Below are 20,232 nucleotides of genomic sequence, written 5' to 3'. Positions count from 1 at the left end.
TGCTGCTGACCGTGCATTTGTTCCATCTTCCGGAGAGAGCCGATGGCCTTTAGCTCCGCGCTGCAACCCCGACAGTCATCACACTAATCTCCAATTAACTGCTACGGATGCCGATGTCATTTTCATTTCCCATGAAAAAAAAAGTTGCTGTGATTCAGAGCGACACTCGGCCAGATGCTTTCATTACCGCCGTTTTTGACTCCGAGGGAGGGATGCGGTCATCACAGCTGACACCAAACAAGAGGCAATAAGAACATAGAGACATCAAGTGCAAAGTGTTTACTGTCTTTTCCATCCATTGGCAGACACGTACAGCAAAAATATAGCAGACATTCCAGTTTTCTTTGAAGCTTGTTGAACCCGGTTGTGGATGTGGGGGGGGAAAAAACGTAAATGCATCATTTACAGTATTTTGTGACTTTACAGCAGTCTCACCTTGTCTCATTCAAAAGGACTTTGATAATCTATTCATAGTATCTTTATTTCATTTATATTCTTTAGTTGGACAGAGAAACAGATCTGAAGACTCAGCTAGGATGATACAGCAGAACCTCAAAAGTTGAATCTAAACTGTTTTGAATGGATATGATTTTTTTAACGGGCGCTCACTTTTCCAGTCTGGGCTCTGCTCTTAAAAGAATAGTAGTCAGGGCCGTAGTCAAGGTTCTGCCCCAGGTCGTCATGGTAACGAAAGCCAGACTTCTCACTGACACAGTAGTAAATGGTGCAGGGTATACACTACAGTCACTCTGAGACAGGGCCTAAAAATGGGCAAATTTTAAAATGACAGAACTAGGGTATTAAATGTCTTGTAATTCTTGAGCCTTGGGATATTTTTGACAAAAGCATGTCAGAGACAGACCCCAAAAAAGTGTCCTCTTTAAAACCCTCAATCACTTTTTAATAAAAGTATAAAATTATACAATACGACAAAACCAACACTGGGCCTCTCAATGGAAGTAATCACACGCAGTTGGGTAAGTAGTAAAGTACTAGTGGCGCTTTTGAAGCGTGTCCACAGCGGGTTTGAATAGTAAATTAGCCAGCTAATGATCCTTAAAAAAGCCTCTGCCGTTCACATATCTCCCCTAAACCTTATATAGTTTTTCTCTTCTTTTATAACAAATGTCACAAAAGAAGCCATGAAATGCCGAATACGCCCAGAGTGTATTGTTTGATGCTTGCTGAACTGAGGACTCATGAGGGGCAAGTTCTCACACTTTATGTCTTCAGTGAGGGTGGTGCTTCTTTGAGAATAATCAACAAAGGGTGAATTGAGGCAACAGCTAGGACTCTTCTTGTTTGTTGAAGACATTTCACCTTAATCCAAAAGGCTTTGTTATTTCTAAACGTTTAAGTCTGCAGTCTCCCTATTTATTTCTTTAATGGGTGTGTCGCCTGGGGGAAGTCACAATAAGGTTGTTGTTGTTGTTGTTGTTGCTGCTGCTCAGCGTGCCTGGCGAACGACCGTCGATCCTGCATACCAATTGGTTGCTTGTTTACCTGCCTGGTGGCATTCCAGCTCTTTCAGTGGCTACTCTTTCCGTGTAATGAGACAATCTTTGGGGGACAGGTGTCAGGTTGTAAAGCAGACAATAAGCGATGTTTATCTACTTCGACATGGAAGCCTTTTTTTCATGAACGTTAACCAGTTTCCTCGATATTTTCAGTTCTGACAACTTGTAATAATATTGTTCACCACTAGATGGGAGACTTCACGTTGTGGCACTCAATTTCTATTAGAAAAGGAGACTATTACCAGGAACGATACATTGATACACTGTGGTGAAACACTATATAAGGTTTACTTTATCCAAGTCTAACTGCCCTGGTCAGGTTTTTTTTTTTTTTACTGTTTTGCATACAAGCCCGGCCCACACGGTTTCACGTTTACAACGTGCAACATAAATTGAACCCAACCGTTCACAGACACGAATTCAACGAACTATGGGTAACAAAAACACACGTAATCAAAAAAGATTAACATTCTTACTATGGGAAAAAGTTCAGTATTAGCTGGATTTGGATCTTCAGCACTAAACATTTCTGATCGGATGAATCTGAACCTAAAAATACCAAAACAAAAAGAACTTCACTTTGTTTGTGAAATTCTGAATTGTGCAACCCGGGGTGATTGGACTTTATAGAGATGGACATTTCATCAGAATGACAGACCGGTCCATCCCGGATGCCCGTTTTACTGACGATTGACGAGATGCCTTTTAAAATAGGCCGACTGACGAATGATAGAAGCGGCTTTTCATCCGTCAGTGTAATCGTCACAAACCGCGACCATCAGTGACGGTCCGTCAGTCCGTCACTGGCGGAGGGCCATTTTTCGGATGTTTTTTTTTCTGATTTGACGGACCAACGGACGTCCGACGGACTTTAATGACGGATCGAAGGAGTTACGATTGCAATTCAGTTTGTCACGAAAAATGACGGATGGCGGACCCGCAAAATTGAGTAAAATGCCCACCTGTCGGACTTCAGAGGTTCAACTGCATTGAAACAATTGAGAATGTACGATCTGTTATCAAGTTGCCAGTTTGAGGAGCAAGGAGGCGTCAAAAGACAGCCTCGCTGCAAACAAATGCATAGGAAAAGACAGCGTGGAAGGACAAGGTACGTTTTCGCATTCATTCGCAGCACAACACATTCTCACCTCGCACCATTGATATTCCTCACGCTTGTTGGCGCAATGCCGTTCCGTCTGTAAAGTGTCACTCGTTGATAGCGCTTAGTTATCGACACGTCTCAGTCGTCAGACACCATATCAAAAATATCCTCTATTCAAACGTTAAAAGTCTCTGTTAGAAAAAGGCCTGAAATATAGAGCGATATGGTACCGGTATATCGAACCTGCTCGTGGAGATTTTTATAGAAAGGAACATTTGATGCAAATTAATACTTCCAACAATCCGTGTCCATAATAGTGAGATGGACGATGAACACATTGTCTGTGACATCCGGTGCATATCAACAGGACATCAATTTCACCTGGCTTCAGTCCAACAGAGAACACGTCTCAGACGTTTTTTTTTGCCCAATATTTTAGTTACTTTAACCAAGAAACTGAGGCAGATGCCACTGTATAGTCCTCACAAAGCCGTTGAGTACTAGTGTGAAATTGCAACACAGCACTATGACTAAATACATCAGCACCTTGGGATGTATTTTCTCCTTCTGGTGCGCATGCCTTGGCCACCTGGGGGCAGTATAAAACGGATACACAGATGGAGCTTGGCAAAACTCTTCAGTAAGCTGCATTATAATCAGTCGTTCTTCGCAGAGGATAAAGACTATATGTCTGTAATGACGCGAGGTTAGCTGCACAAAGTTCAAAAGTGCAAGGGATTAGAGAAATCCCTCCAGCTAACTGTTAAACTGTTAAATGAATTAAAGGTTCATGTTGGTTAAACCTTAATGAAATGTTACTAAAGCAAACCTGAGCCAGAAACCTTAGACCAGGGGTGTCAAACTCATTTCACATTGTGGGCTACATACTCGGTAGATGTCAAGTGGGCCGGACTATTAAAATTATACCATACTCAGCTATAAATAACAAAAATGTCATGTATTTCCTCTGTTTTGGTGTAAAAAAGCACAAGAACATTAGGAAAATGTTGAAATTGAATGTGCATTCCTTTTACAAAACATTTCATGAATCATTTTTGCAATTTACTTTTATCATTCACCTATATGCATTGCAACTGATCCCACTGATTGCACAAAACTTTAACAAGTAATTAGTATTGAAAAATATAGTAATGCACTTTTAAGATTAAATGAGATTTATAAAGAAAGGAATTTTTAAACAATGTTGTCTCCTACCCTGATCAAAACAGTGTGCCCCTAGCGGATAATTCATGAATTGCATCGTATTAAAAACATTAATTCCGTGTCTTGTATGCATTTTTTCACATTTAAATGATCCTGCGGGCCTGATCGAACCTCCTTGGGGGCCGTATGTTTGACACCCCTGCCTTAGACCAAAGCTGACTGGGGTACATTTTTTTTTAAATCCCCGGTGTCGGAGGAAATGTTCCATTTAATAGTGTTACTTAAAAAAAATGTTAAAGATGTGTAATGTTCAGTAAACATTTCTGAAATGTTAATAACGTTAATTTGTCATTTAATTTTTGTGTTTCGTTACTTTGTGAGGACTACAACAGCATCCCCTCCGCGATTCCTTCAGCCTTCTGTCCGCACAACATCCCACCTCCCCATCCTCGTTTCCTGCATCAGGGTTGCTTTTTTTTTTTGTTGTTTTTTTTTTGTTTTTTTTGTAGGTGCTCAGAATTCAAAGGCTGGATTTATCTCCTGTTGGCAGAGAGCCGTCAAACACAAGATAGATGCTTGGCTTCCACTCTCCGGCATCCTTTCGCAGGTGTAGCTGTAGGGTCTCAGAGGGACCTGCAAGGGAATGAAAGAGAGCATTAGAGGGAACACAGACGAGAGCCACTTGACTGAGTGGTCGCCGCAACAACTATTTGCACTGAGGGAAATGAAAAGTCTAGTGAGGCGCACACACACACACACACACACAGACACGCACGCATACACACCTAGCGGTGAGCCATCTGGAGCATTTCTAAAACAAAAAAAAGAAAAAAAAAGAAAAAAAAACGTCATTGTGACAAGACAATCTGTGGCCCGTGGCGCTCTTTAAGTACCCTCTTTTGTCATCTTATTGTGTCGCTTCAACGAGCATAAGACCATGTCTGGAACACTGCAGAGGCAACGTCCTCCACTGAGGTGCAGCAGATGCCACAAACCTTTAACAATCCCTGAAGGAGTATAAAAACCTCCACATGAAGTCTGTTTCAATACATCACACACTCATTTATGTCCTTTTGTACATCCCAAGAGGGTGACGCACACACACACACACACACACACACTTTTATTTACTGTATTTCTTCAACTAAAGCTGTGGCTGTAAATATCTGGACAACCAGCAACGTGTCACGGTCCAGCGCACGGCATCTGTAAAGCTGGAGTTCCCGCCAAAGTAAAATGGAGATATGGCTGTAATGCACCTTTACTATGATGCATGTATGTATCATGGTGGACATTTGTACCAAACGCACTTCCATCTTAGGTCGTTGTATTCTATTAGTTGACCACTAGATGGCACTGAATTCTACACATTGTCCTTTTAATGATTGTAAACCATTACAAAACATGTTCTTTTTCTGACAGCAACAATAAGTACCAAGGAGAACGAATGTCTTTACCATAACATACCGCCTGTGCATCTGTAAAGCTGCCATGACGGTTACAGTAGAATTTACCACAATACATATCTAAACAAGTAAATATTTTCCAGTGGCGTGGAAGCACATGTGCTTTACAATTCTGAGGTTGGTGGTTCGACTCGTGTTGGTGTGTTTCGACTGAGCACGCGCGGTAGTTGGGGTAATCTCTGCGCACACAGGCAAGGATGCACATTCATTTTCTTGCATCGCGTCCAGGTCTCAAGTGAGCCAAATTTTCACTTTGAAAGTTAACAAACTTTCCTCATCGTTTATGCAAACTTTCAGGAGCACGGGACTTCAATTACTTTACTTTGACGATTCCCTTCCAATACTGTCCTTTTCAATCGCGCCACTAAAATGTGATAAAAAAAAAAAAACGAACGCGAAGACGAGCTCTTGGCAGAGCATTTCCCCCGACGACGAGCAGGAGACATGGCGGGTGGGGTAATTAATATTCACTGGCCAAGCGTTTGTGTGTAGCTCACTCTTGACACCTTTATTGTGCTTTATTGCACACTTTTATGGAGCGAAATGCACTTGCCAGGTTGCAAAATGGCAGGAAAATAGACAAAGAGGCACCGGGAGTGTGAGGCGCCGTTTGACGTTTTAAAGACACGGCCAACAAATCAAACGGTAAGCGCTGAAGCCGGTATTCATTTTACAAGGATGTCAGACCAAGAGCGTTATTGATTTTGAAGGGTGTCCAAGCTAAGAGGTCAGATAAACTCGGTAAATGCTCCGTGGTAAGTGCGACAATTCTCAAGCAGTCTTCTTTATGGCAAAGCAAGAAGGCCATTTTAATTTCAGAGCCAAGCTAATGCGGGGGTACACAGATACCAATAATTGGGCCCCGATTCCCCCCTTTTAGATGTTAATCCGATCCTTTTTCCTTCTCATGCATGGGGCGGCAGATCATACGATTAAATCACCGACGATCACGATCAATGTAAGGACAAATGAAAATCAGGCCATGTTATTTATCGACTGTCAGTCATAATGTAGAGTTACTATTTAAAATTTCGGGGGATTATTACTCTGTGTGAGAACAAACAAAACGATCAATTTGGAAGGGTTGACGAAACTGTAACGAAGTTAACGTTAAAATCCATCCATTTCATAATTTTCTGGCACAGAAAAAAAAACTGTTAAACCAACTAGGAAAAGCTTTTAACCTTAGAAAAAGCTAACCTTATTCAATGTAAAACAAAAGAGATGAAAAAGTCAAATTAAGTCCATGTTTGAATATGCTGAAGTACTCCTTAATGTTTTGGGAAGCAGGGGCGGAGCTATGAGTGGGCCTGGGTGTGCACAGGCCCACCCATATTGACAGACTGCCCACCCAGTGAGATTCATGAAAAAATAGATACTTTTGCATTTCGAATCAATTATTATTCATTTACTTTTGAATTTTTGTTTTGTTGTGTTTTTTTTTTTTTTTTTTTAATTTCATTGAATATTAAGAATCTTACAATTGTGGTTGTCTAAGGAAGATCTGAACTTCATATTCCGTTTGTCATTTTATGTGAATATACGATGCGAAATGAGTGAGCGAAATATTCAGGCCCACCCTGATTTTTCCATGCCCACCCATTAGTCACGTTCTGGCTCCGCCCCTGTTGGGAAGCATGATGTCAAAGCATGAAACCCAAAGAAATTACTTCATGGTTTTAAGGTCACAAAAACCGCGTTACAAGACAAGAATCTAACTGATTTTTGAACATGATCCGAGACAAGGAAGACAAGAACAGATTAGGTCGGTTCAGCTTTCTTATCGGGGTTCTGCCAGGTTTCAAACGTTTCCGTCAAAACAAGCACACTGTCGTTTTTAAAGATGACGAAGGGCTGAGGTTCAATATCTGTCATTATTTCGTTACACAAGACGGCGGCGCCTATTGATTTTGACATAAAACACAGGTCAAGTGCCAAAGCAGTCCAAGTTAGACGCCACCTAGTTATCAGTCGCAAAATACAGAAATCATGTTTGAACACTTGGGGGATTATTGATTGATGGCGAGACAAGAATCTTATATACTTTGGACAACATCTGTCTAAAGTAAGCCAAAATCAGGGCACTGTCATACTCCATTCTTGACTGGGCTTTCAAATGTCACTTGCCAAAGCAAGGAACCTGTCGATTCTAAATACATGCTAATGAAATAAAGGTCAATCAAAGTCATTCATCCATAAACAAGCAGGTTCAGTATTGATTTTGTTAAACATGAAACCCAAAGCCCAATATTTCTTGCCACCTGCCTACAGGTCAAATTGTCCAACAGTGTTCTTCAAACTCTCAGGAATGATGTCACAATGTCAAAGCTAGACAACTAATACTTTGTGGGTGTTTTATATCCAATCATAAAGTCATACAATAAGTACACAATTTTCTAGATGATTTCTCATGTCAAAAAAAAAGAAAAAAAGATGGCGTGATTTTGTCCACTGCCTTTTTTAATGTTCGAGCAGTTTCCAAAGCCATTTTCCTCTCCGGCGGTCGCGTCACTGGGAGGACACAGTGTTGGCTGCACAGTGTTCTAGTTAATTATGGAAGCAGCAGGTGTAATCATTTGCCCAATTAGCTTTTACACTTCATCGCTTCGCTCCATCGCAAAGTGGAAAAACACACGCGGCACCGCCATTGTCATTTATCAGCGGAAGCGTAATGAGCGAGAGGCTCCGTTCCTAATTTCAAGTTATCGAGCGGGGAACGCGCAAGGCAAACAATGAGCGCGCGTGACGAAAGACAGGCGCCATTTGAAAGAAAGGCCGCCAGAGGTGCGCCGCGCGCCGTATGGGTGGCGCGGATGTGCTCGGAGAGTAGCGAGGAGATTGTTGGCGAGTGGGAGTCGTGCGTCGTCAAGAGGGGCTGTCGCGTGAAGGAAGAGAGAGGTGGGCTCCGGAGAAGAGTGGTGAGCGGCTGTGGGGAGTAGGTCAATACGGTTGACTCAGTCCTGACTCACGACGGAGGCGGTGAAGATCCACCTCCTCCCTCCCTGCCTATTACAACTCTTTCCCAAAGCCAGGAGCCAAATCGTAATTAGCCGTTACAACAACTGAGCTTCGGAGAAAGCGCAATCTCAAGCGAGGCGAATTTATTTTTCACTCAGTCGATTATCGAATGTCTCTGAAAGATTATCCTGAGCTGTTAATGTCTTTTTTTTTTTTTTTTAATGAATGCCTTGTGTTTTTGATACAAGAACTTCAAGTTTGAATCCAACTGTATATTTGTGTTTGAAATTGGCCCACGGAAAATGTTTCTAGACCAAATAATAGTTGGCTGCTATGCACAATGTGAATTTAAGAAAGCAATTGTTTGTTTATGTGAAATGTTTTATTTTTTTCCCCTTTTGTATTCGTAAATGCTCTTCACCCAGGCAAAAATATATTTTATCTGAATATTTGATTATTCAATGGAATTTTCAGTAGGATACTCAAAATACTAAAATATTCAATACCCTATAACCCCCCACTTTTTATATTATCCTATTTTTATTGTTTAATAAAACCCTTTGCTTCAGGGACCTGAGCTTGACCTGCAAAAATACAAAAAATGCTCCTCAAAATTAGAAAAAATTTCTTCTCAAATTAAGTCATTGATTAGCAAAATTGTTCTTCAAAGAAAAACTGTTATTTCGAGCCTTGCACACACTATGGGGCGCAACCAATTTTGTCCTCATCATATGTGGGGTCTGTCACGTTTTCAACATTGGTTAAGATGTTAAAAATGGTTATCTACGTACGCCGCTTTGGAAGTCAACACAACGCAAACATTCACAGAGATACGATCGTGTTGAATGGGATTTCCTGTGTTAATTTGACACTGCTGCAAAACTCGTGATCTGCATCAGACTCGGATGAAAGGCTTTAATTAAAGTTTCATTTAACTGAATAGTTGAACGTTACACCCGGCGTCCCCCGCTTGCTCACAGCAAATTCTGGTCAACGCAGATAAGATTTGACAAATACGTGAAGATAAATTCACCTGGGTAGACTCTCTTGCGATCTTGTGCTCATGTACAAATACAATTAACGCATCATTATGAGACATCATTCCCAAAAGCACATTGCAGCTATACATAGCACATGCACCAATGTACATAGATTAACGGAACTCTTTTTTTCTGGTCATGTTTTATGTTGACCGCTTGTTGTTAAGGAGAGTTCACAGGGGGGTCGCCGTCCATCATAAGCGTCATGCGCCAATCGGTGTTGGGGAAGACTGACGTAAGCAGCATTATGAGAGTGAAAAGGGAACTGCATTTTTTAGCAAGAATATGTTAGATGTGCCCCTACTAGCCTAAACATGGTGAATGCATCGACTTCATCCGATTTAGGGGGCCACCATTTTGGCAAATACCGCCGACCGCTGTCCACCGACAGTCCCAATTGCCGTCAAACATCACGTGACCAAAGCCAGAAAACAGCGGAGCCATGTCGTTTGCAAGTTCGAGCAGCGCAAGCAGTTTGACGGCAATTTCAGTTGACAGCAGAGGGAGACATTGGCCAAAACGGTGGCACCTTGAGATGGGCAAAAATGGAGGGAATTCACAGGCTTGAAGCAAGGTCCAGTCCGCCGCCGCTAAGAAATCGCGATCCATTTGTAGCAGTACCTACATAACAACACTCAACACAAATATCAACGCAGCACTTTTTTTGTTTTTGCTCCCATTTTTCACGAGATGAACTCAAAGGTCTAAAACGTTGTTCACATACACAATATCACCATTCCTCTCAAATATCTAAATCTAAATCTGTGATACCCTTTGCCAGGATAATCCATCCCACCTCACAGGTGTGCCATGTCAAAATGCTGATTAGACACCATGACGAGTGCACAGGTGTGCCTTAGACTGCACGATTCCACAGACGTCGCAAGATTTGAGGGAGCGTGCGATTTGCATGCCGACAGCAGGAATGTCAACCAGAGCTACTGCTCGTATGTTAAATGTTCATTTCTCTACCAAAAGCTGTCTCCAAAGGCATTTCAGAGAATTTGGCAGTACATCCGGCCAGCCTCACAAACGCGGACCACGTGTAACCGCACCAGCCCACGACCTCCACATCAAGCATGTTCACCTCCAAGATCGTCTGAGACCAGCCGCTCGGACAGCTGCTAAAACAATCGGTTCGCATAACCAAAGAATTTCCGCACAAACTGTCAGAAACCGTCTCAGGGAAGCTCATCTGCATACTCGTTGTCCTCATGGAGGTCTCAACCTGACTCCATTTCATTGCCGTAACTGACTTGAGTGGGCAAATGCTCAAACAAAACTGCAAGTTTCAGAGTGGCCTTTTATTGTGGGCAGTCCAAGGCACACCTGTGCACTAATCATGGTGTCTAATCAGCATCTTGATATGGCACACCTGCGAGGTGGGATGGATTATCTCGGCAAAGGAGAAGTGCTCACCATCACAGATTTCGACTGGTTTGTGAGCAATATTTGAGAGAAACTGCGATATTGTGTAAGTTGAAAAAAGGTTTTAGAAAAAAAAAAAAAAAGCCGAGCGCCGGGTCGTCAAATTGTACGAGTGCAGTCGATGAATGAGGCAATCATTGCCAACAGTCTCTCAAATAACCACAATCGCTCCTTCATTTCTCACCAGTGTCCTCACTTTAGTCTTCATATTAACAGTGGTTAAATTAGTCTCACACTTCCGACTGTTATTTTTACATTTATGAATGTTAAAAACGTTACTAAAAGCACGGCCTGTGCAGTCCATAAATATTCTAACGATGGCCACAGGTTGACTCATCAACAAACAGGTTAGAGGTCAACCGGCATCCTGGCCTTTTGTAGGTCCACCGCATCTGAAAGAAAGGAAATCGTCACCACCCTTAACGCCGTTGCCGTGAAAAGGACAAACAACAAAGCAGACGTCTGCCTGCCTTTTAATTCCAGTGTAGTGATGCAATGCGGAAATGAACAGTTTCAATTTCCTCTCTCCACTGACTAGTACATTAGCAAGTACGGCAGCCAAAGTGCTTATGTGCTGTGCCTATCAATGATACTGGCTGCACGCCAATCTGTAGAGCACCCTGCTCCGTTCATCTCAAGTGTGCGAGTGTGCTGTGTCGGTGGGAACATACCGGCGCCAGACTTACTAGCCTGAAATAGTACAAGGTAAACATTGGAATACTTTGCGTTGGTGAGAGCCATCACCTCGACGACCAACACGCATCTGTCTGTTCAAACGACACATCGTCTCGCACGCTCGTCAACACGCGCGCCGCCTTCTCTTCCCCTTGGCTCGATTCGCACGGATGCGCGATGCAGATGCTGGACTGAAAGGCGGCTGATGTTACGCCTCGGATTCATCAGGAAGCATATCTAACTCAAAAAGGACAGCGCGTGTCCAAACAAATAAACACTCGACGGTTTATGCCATCTGCCTTACCAGTTTAAGTAGAGCATTGACACACATGATTATATTACTGATGTCATATTACATCCATTTTTTATAGTGCTTTCTTTCCCTCTGGGGTTTTTAGATGAAGCCTATCCCATCTTACTTTGAGTATGAGGCACGGTACTGTCTAGACTGGTTGGCAGCCAATCGCAGGGCACATGTAGACAACCAAGCATTCACATTCACACCTATGAGAAATTTACACTCCTAATTGTCTATGGACTCCAAATTTTAAGAGTCTTCCACGAAACAGGCTGAATAGCACGAAATGTTCCAACAGTACATCGAAAGCTAAACACCCCAAAAATATGACACCAGTCATAAAAGGTGCCAGAGAGGAGAAAAGGTGTGACTATAACCCTCTCATCAAAAATGGAACGTAGTGTACTGTGACGTAGGAAAAGGTGTCTGCTTCAAGCACTAAAAAAAATAATCTACTGAAATTTTAAAAAAGGAAAAAGATTTGGCGAGGAAATTAGCGCAAGATGCATTTCGTGCTGCTGTCACAGAAATATGTCAGAGTTGGGGATGGACGTTAACAAGTTAACAAGCCAAATACATATTCTGACACACATGTCACTCACCGGGCCAGACCACGCCTCTTAAAGCCACTCATGTTCAAAGTCACTCAGAGCACAAATAACTGCACTGCATATTTTGTATTGGTATTGTTGTTTAATGTAAAAAAAAAAAAATTTTTTTAAACCTTTTGGCATGATCGGTGGAATTATCAGTTCTAAATATTCAAAAGCTACTGCTAACAACATGTTAATTACTGTTATGAAACGTTTTAATGATTGAGCCAAAATAAATAACTTGTTCCGCTTGACATTGTTTCTATATACTGTCCTGTTTTTTGAAACGAGATCTTGGAAGTCAATCAGCACCGTGTTCGACTTTGGATGTTCTAATGTAATAAACTGCGCAGGCTGCTGTGTTTACATGACATCAGACTGAAAATACGTGACAAAAGGCCATTTTTGAGCAGACCTCGGCACACTGGAGGAGGTTGCACGGTACTGCCAGATCTGAGCAGATGGCGCCGTTGGAAATTTTCCATCAACGGAGGGAAAAAAGCATAAGCCTGATGCGTCTTTGAAGTCCTGCACCTGTCCAATTTGGCAGCCACCGCCGTCGCCTTGACCTTGGGCCATCTATTTGTGGAGGTACTAAGAGCCGCAGCAACGCACGTGGAAAACACCTGCCTGCCACCGAATGCCTGCAGATGGCAGACCACGCTCGGGTTGGGTGACCCGCGTGTGGGGTCGCTCCACTCGCGCGAGATTCTTGGGTAAAAAGTGCAACTTCTTCACCTTTCATCTGTTCCATTCCCTCTTTGCAGTAGAGCCGAACCTGGTTTAACTACAATATACCAACAACAATATCAGGTTGTGGACGAGACAGCCCACAGTGTTTCCCAGTGGACGGTGTCCCTTTTGCAATCATTTTTCTTCTTTTTGAGTAACAGATAAAAAGTGAGGAAAATCTCGGAATTGTTATCTTGCTATCGCTGTACAGAATTTTCGACACTGCTTGTCCTCATCAGATGTCGCCTGGTGACCTGGAGTCCAAGATGGTCGGCCGATCACTGGTCAAATACGGACAAACGTCCATTTACATTCACGTTCACACCTACGGACAATTTAGAGTCTTCAACCAACTTAACATGGACGTTTTTGGAATTTGGAAGGAATCCCGACGCAAGCACAGAGAGAAGGTGCAAAGTCCGCACAGGTAGACCGGAGCTGAGATTAAAACCCCGAACCTCATCAAAGTGAGGCACATGTGATTACCACCACACCCTACGTAATGCAGCATTTCTCCATAATTCGTCATTATTTGTCCATCACTTTCATTTTGTTTTGAACCCCATTTTCATTCAACATGAACTGTAATCGACCGGCATCGTTGACTCATTTTACAACAGAAATACTTACGTATGCCCCATCCCACACAATAGAAACCTCAACCCATCTGTAACCGAGTAAATAAAGGCCCCGGGCCACTAATTGCGCAAATGTTACAAGTCTTCCGTTTACATAATGTTCACCGGTATGCTTTAGCATTTGTTTCAGTTTTGTTGCCATTTCTCTCTGATGCAGTAGAATGCAAGAGTGCAAGTGAACAATACCTCTATTAATAGACACAGATGTGCAGTTAAACTCTAATAAAAAAATCAAGTAGTAGGTCAAATTCCTGGATGTGTGCGTAACAATGTACTCAAGCCACACGGCACCTTTCCATTAAATTCAATTTAAAGCAGCCCAGCGGTTGGTGCGTAATCATGCCGGCAGATGGACAAACAAGACAGCAGATGTGGCTGAACATTAACACGAAAATTGTTTACGTAACGCACTGCGGCTCCTAAAAGCCACAGCATTTGCCCCCGCATTCCTGTCCCTCTCATGGTTTACCTCAATGTATTCCATACCTCGCCCCTCGTTTCCGATGAAAAATGTGCAGCGGTTGTAGCTGAGTCGGGGGGGGGGGGGGGGGGGGGCTGATGTCAGCGCAAAGGTCGTGTGAGGCGCTTTTGCGTTATCTGCTGTAGACTAATGCAGCTAATTAAGGGCATCACCGCAAGGAAGGTGCTACTATTCTCAGCCCGCTCAAGGGGATGCTGTCTCCCCAACTCGGCCCGCTGGACATGCGGTTTTACACACGCACTCGATTTGGAAAAGAAAGTCACGTGCGCAGGAGTTCGCGCACGCGCACGCACAGCAGCTCTGTTAAACATAAGCGCTAATGCCGCGCTGTGACGTGACATCGGCTATGTGAGGAAATGAACGCTTTCTGCGCCGTTCGCTCAATAGATGATGAGGACTGATGACCTTACTTGCCTTTGTCACAGACCTTTGCCCAGCACAATTCGAAAGCTATTATCATCAAACTTTACGGAATTGGTATTTGTTTCTGTCAAAGCATGAAAATGATGGGATTTCGCACATGCGATATCCAAAGCAAGATTACGACATTAGGATGGGCGCATACTGTAGCCTATTTATTGCCAGAGGCAGATAGGGGGCTCAATTTTCGACCAATCATCTTCACCGTATTTGCTCAATCATAGATCGCAGAGGTTGGTCCAAGGTCAAACCAGCGGCTACGCGCTACTTGTCCGAGATCCCTTACGACTCGATTTTCTACCGGTTAGCTTCAAAACCATGTATTCACTTTCAACATCTAATGACAAAATGTTGCAGAGGCAGCAAAGTTCTAACAATGGTGGAAAAAAACAACAACAATCAACCATTTTAAGGTTTGTTGCTATTATTTGTCAGCGCAAAATGATCTTGTTCGATTTAGCATAACATCCAACATAGCATTGTAGAGGTAAAACTTTTTGTTGTTTGTCTTTGTCAAAAGTTGCTCAACGATTATTCTACAGCTAGGTACGTCAAAGAATTGATTCAATCTCATCCAGTCACTTCCTAGTTATTTTGATGTCAGAGAAGATCTGAAATGCAAGGGAAGCACATTTGCTTATTTGCGCCATGCAACCATGAATTAATCAGTGGTTCTCCGATGCGACAGAACTTCCCTAGACTCGTTAGTACCGGGAGCCTCCAGACACACACACACTCTTTTGAGTTTTAGCACAGTCAGCCGACTCTCTCCTGGAATATTAACACCTCTATATTTCCCCTCATCACTTGACTAAGATCCATCCATCCATCCGTTTTAGATAATCGCCCGTCTTCATTAGGATCGAGTCTATTCTGCCTGACTTTGAACGACGTCACCAGTCAATCGAAGTCCCGAGCCGAGATTCAAAACCAGGACCTTTGGCTGTGAGGCAGACGTGCTAACCGCAGGAATCGCCAGGAATAACGCACACATGAACACCCATGAGAAAATAAACGTATATGCCGCCAAACATGCATCAGCGCACATATGCAATTGCCCCTTCTTGTGACAAAGCGCACACACTCACCGCTTGGTCCAAATCCGTGTGCGTACATCTCGGAATCCACGGTGATGCTGCTTGCTCCATTCCGCTTATATTTCGCCTCCTTTGTCGACCATTTTCCGGCCTCGCTGTTTGAATAATCCGAAAGATTGGCCTGGAGCAGAAGGCGCTCACTAAGTAGAAAACACTATGAATGATTCAGGATTGTGTATGTCAGACGGGTCGCAGGGCTTGTCGTCAAACCGTGGTTGTGGTCGATTTGCGCAGGATTGTTTTCTGGGGTTTGAGGGAACCCGGGTGGGGAGCTACGCAAGGCGGAGGGGGAGGGGAAGGAGTGCTGGCCTTGGGCGGAAAACTGCGGCTGACCGAGAGGCCGCCGTTCTCGAGCGTGAGTCCGCGAGGACGAGGTGGAGGGGAGGAAGGGGAGCAGTAGTGCACGGGGCTGAGTCGCATTTCGTTCGGCTCGGACTGAAAGTGCAGCTCTGAGTCATCCACGTCATACTGCAGGTCACAGTCCGGACAGTAGCCGTGGTACTGGACCTTCTCGCTGAAACGGACGCGCTCCCTCTCGCGGGGCTCCCGGCCGGGGGCCTTGGGGCATTTGTTCTTTTCGTGGCGGAGAAGGGGCATGGGCCTGGGCAGTGTGGGAACCAGGCCCGACTCCGAGACACCGCTGTCATTAGTAATGAAACACGACGTCGGGGAGAATAAATCCCGGCTCGGCTTCAACGAGAAAACGCCACCGTTCTTCAGTAGGGATCCGTTAGCCTTGGATAAATTCCCCGATAGCACTAACGTCGGATGAGGCAGATTCTTCCCATTGTGGTCCTCGGCTCTCGCCGGGGTAAGTCTGGGCGGCGGCAGGGGCGGCTGCGCCTTCTTGTGTACGGTCAGAACCGCGGGAGGGAGGGCGAGGAGCGGGGCGACGGGGGCCGGCGGCATGAAGAGGCAGTCGTCAGCGAAGAGCTTCATCTTCTCCAGGCTGGACGCCGTGGTGGTGGTGGTGGCGGTAGAACTGGGGCTGGAGTTGAGCGTGTCTGTCTTGGAGCTGTCCGTCAGGCCGTCCTCCTCCAGCTGCAGGTCGCACGTCAGCGTATCGATATCGTGGACGACCTGGCGAACAGAGGACGTGTCAGCATAATAAACGACATCAACATCCCCGGTCGAGACACCTGTGGAATGACTGAGCGTCATCATGTCTCTCCTCATTCTAATCCATGCATTGAAAAGTTCAACGGTGAGCAATTAAATGGCGGCGCTTTGATTGAGGAGGCTGATTCGGGAGATTAAAAATCAATTGAGATATCACACTGACACCCGCGCCGTGGGGACAAAGAGAAATATCTCCGCAATTTATGGGGACGGCAGCGAGTCTGCCAGACCCGCGCCTGATTGATGGACTTCAACAATCCCGTTCAGCATCACAAGCGAAGGAAGCGACATCCGGTATGGAAATATCATTTGTAACTCAGAGCTAGTGATAGCAAAGGTGAAAGGACACAGACTTGATGAATCAAGGAAGAATTCCAGATCTGGATTTTTTCTTCCCTTGAGCTATAAACAAACAAACCATAACCTGATCAGACAACTAAATGGACAATCTGGATCAGATCCAGGTTCAAGCCGATTTAATATTTCAACTACTGTACTTACCTTGTATAAACAAATGGAATGAAACTGGACCCCATTTGACAGGTAAAGGCATCCCAAATACATCCGATTGAATTTTACAAGACACGTTTAAATTCCTTCTTAATGTGTAATTTGGATTCGATCCAGATACTGTAGAATGTGGGTCAAATCTATAGTCCGTAGTCTATGAAAGTACATGGGTCTACAGATGCGTTATACACCCTTGACAGACAAACACCCATTCGCACTCACATTTACACTTTAGAGTCTTCAAAGTACCCAACATGCGTGTTTCTGGAATGTAAGAGGTGGCCATGAAAATACACACGCAAGCGATTCCAGATCATGTTCAAGATTGGAGGGTTTTTTTTGTTGGATCATATCAAAACCAGTCTAAATTTGATCCAAATCCACTGAAATAATTTTTAGTCTTGGGTGAATCTAGGCCTAATCTAACATGAAATAAACATGGCAAAACGTGTTTTAGTTGCAGTCCAGTGCACATTTCAGAGACAGCAGTGTTGCCATGACCGTCAGAAAAAAACGCTTCCAAACAGTAGAGGACGTTGCAAATAATATCAGATAGCAGCTCTGCAAGCTACACAAAATGAGAGCAAGATGATCGGTCTTTGTGAGAGAGAAGCATTGTGGGAGAATCCAATGAACACCGCGAGAGGAAATTAGGCCAAGAAGGGAGTGATTTAGAAAGGGTGAATTATCCGGGCAAATTCGCTGCCTACTGTGTGGTAACCAAAGACGAAGTATCTCGGCAGACTGTATCATATTGTCGGAGAAAAGGAGAAAATATTCAAGGGACAGGTACAGTATGTTATGGCCGCAGAGAAAATGAAAATGAATTAACTCAACCGGACTTCAACTTTTGGCAATCAAGAGGCCAACAAAAGCCCAACAAGTGTGTAGGAACTTAAAGGAAGCAGTTAGTTAAAATTTGCTAAAATTACATGAAAGCAATCACATTATTTTTGCATATTTTGCTTTTGTATAGCTGCTCATGTTGCTTTAAAGTCTATTGCGGGCTACTGAGTTGAATTGACCATGGTTGTATTTTGTAAAAATTGGGAACACGAATGTAGTGGTGTCACCTCACCCTTCTGAAAGTGGGCCCATATTTGTGGTCAACTCGACAGGCTTTTGAATGGGTCGGCTGACTAAACCCATTTTTGACACCAATGTGTCCATTGAGGACCTTCAACCCTCAGGAGGAGTAGAACCCTCAACTCGGACAAATAAACCTAGTTCTTGCATATTCAAAAGCTGCAGTATATGACCACAGCACTACAGTAACTCCATCATACTACCTCTCCTTCCTGCCAATTTTTTCACGAGCAAGGAGTGGAACCAAAAACCAAGACTACAACCTAGATCGGCTGTACGATATCGAAAAACCTGCGCAGTGACCACAACACCGCGGTAGCTTAAAACTGTGACTTCATCTTCCTGATCTGGCCTCTTCTGAACCTGCACACTGATCACAGCGCCACGGTAGCGCCATCATACCACATCACCAAACCTGATCATCCCACTTCCGACCCATTTTATTCACAGACATTTCCGACAAAAATGACGTCAACAGCAAAACAGTCACTTGTTGATCGAAAACCTTTACCACCATCACTGATCTTCGCCGTCTTTTATTCATGGTCTTCTTGTAAAAAGATCAGAACTCTTAGAAGCCTTGCAGACATTAACACACAGCTTTCATGTGTCTCGCACTGAGCAGAGAATTCCATCGGCCCACTCTGCCTTGAAGCCCAGATGGAGAGCTGCTGTTCTGGCTGTCCTTTGGGAACTTTCTGCAATCTCCACAAAGGATCTTCAGAGCTCAGCCAGGAGGATCATTTTTGGTCACCTTTTCACAAAGGCTCTTTTCCTACCCATTGCTCATTTGCTCCAGGCAATATGCTCTATAGATTATGTGATTCCCCCATTTTGCTTTTATTGTCCACAGATTGGTGCTAATATGGATATCAATGTGTTATTTTTTTTCTTCTTGAGTTCAGGAAGGCAAATGTAGTAAGTGACAAACACAGTCTTGAATAAAAAAAAAAGAGGCTTATTTTCCGTCACGATGGCAAAGTACATCAACGAGCTTGCCGTATGATTTATAAAAGCCAGCCAGGTAGCCTTTTCTCTACTTAAACAGTCTGATCTCTGTTTGTCTGTATTTCAGTTCCACTGTCTTCTTTTTTTCTTCTTCTAAGTTCAGTCAGGCATAGCAGAGAGCAGCACCACCTTGAATAAAAAGTCTTATTTCTCTGCCAGGCAGCAACATTACTCGTCAGCAGATTTTTGTCAATTTTTCGGTCAAACTCAATCTTGATTTTGAAAATAGGATGGCCTCAGCATAAAATCCATCTTTTGAGACACTCTTTGCACTGCCCGACATCGGAACGACAACATAGTGCCTTTAACGTCATCCGGCGATGATTGAAGGATGTTAGAGACGACAGTGTTCTTTAGGAACATTGAGTCCAGGACAATTTTTTGTCATCTTTGCCATAACTCTTGTCTGTGAGCTCTTAAAGGCAGTTCCTTCAATTTTGTGGCTCAATTTCTTTAGAGACGGAAGGTGTGTAACTTTTGAAATGATCCTAAAGCCCATCACGGCGGCACACTGGAGCTAGCGGTTAGCACGTCAGACCTAGTGGTTAGTACGCCTGCTTTACTGTGCTGGGGTTTGAATGTCTGCTTCAGCCTGTGTGGAGTTTGCATATCCACCTGTACTTGTGTCAGTTTTCTGCCGGTACTTCCTCCAAGCATTCCAAAAACACGCACGTTAGAATCACAGAAGAGTTACGTTGTACATAGGTATGAATGTGTTTTTGTGTGAATGGTCATCCATGTCTCTTGCGATTGGCTGGGGACCAGTCCAGGGTCAACCATGACACTTAGGAGGATAAGCACGATTGAAAATATGGATGGATGGATTGATGGATCAATGGACTCCATTAAGGGTGTCTAAACATCCTAAAGATAATTAAGAGAAATGGGATGACCTGAATT

General features: G+C 43.7%; 1 protein-coding gene and 1 long non-coding RNA gene across 2 annotated transcripts in view; one reads left to right on the top strand and one right to left on the bottom strand.

Moving 5' to 3' along the window:
• Positions 1-264: 264 nt before the first annotated feature.
• prr16 (proline rich 16) overlaps positions 265-20,232 on the bottom strand; it is a 23,915-nt gene continuing 3,947 nt past the window's right edge. The window contains exons 2-3 of the mRNA XM_086030354.1: positions 15,601-16,689; positions 265-4,416 (exon numbers count right to left, since the gene is read on the bottom strand). Coding sequence (XP_085886480.1) covers positions 15,814-16,689 — 876 coding nt within the window. The 3' untranslated portion in view covers positions 265-4,416; positions 15,601-15,813. The remainder of the gene's footprint in view (positions 4,417-15,600; positions 16,690-20,232) is intronic.
• LOC147147164 (uncharacterized) lies at positions 5,380-13,666 on the top strand. Its single transcript, XR_015086924.1, has 3 exons — positions 5,380-5,440; positions 12,655-13,141; positions 13,213-13,666. It is a non-coding gene; the product is annotated as an uncharacterized LOC147147164 (long non-coding RNA).

This window comes from Filicampus tigris, chromosome 5 (assembly GCF_054856515.1).
Source record: "Filicampus tigris isolate MCC_2025a chromosome 5, RoL_Ftig_1.0, whole genome shotgun sequence".
In the NCBI taxonomy this organism is placed as follows: Eukaryota; Metazoa; Chordata; class Actinopteri; order Syngnathiformes; family Syngnathidae; genus Filicampus; species Filicampus tigris.
Note: the sequence above shows the minus strand (reverse complement) of the source record. Positions and strands in the feature narration are given on the sequence as shown.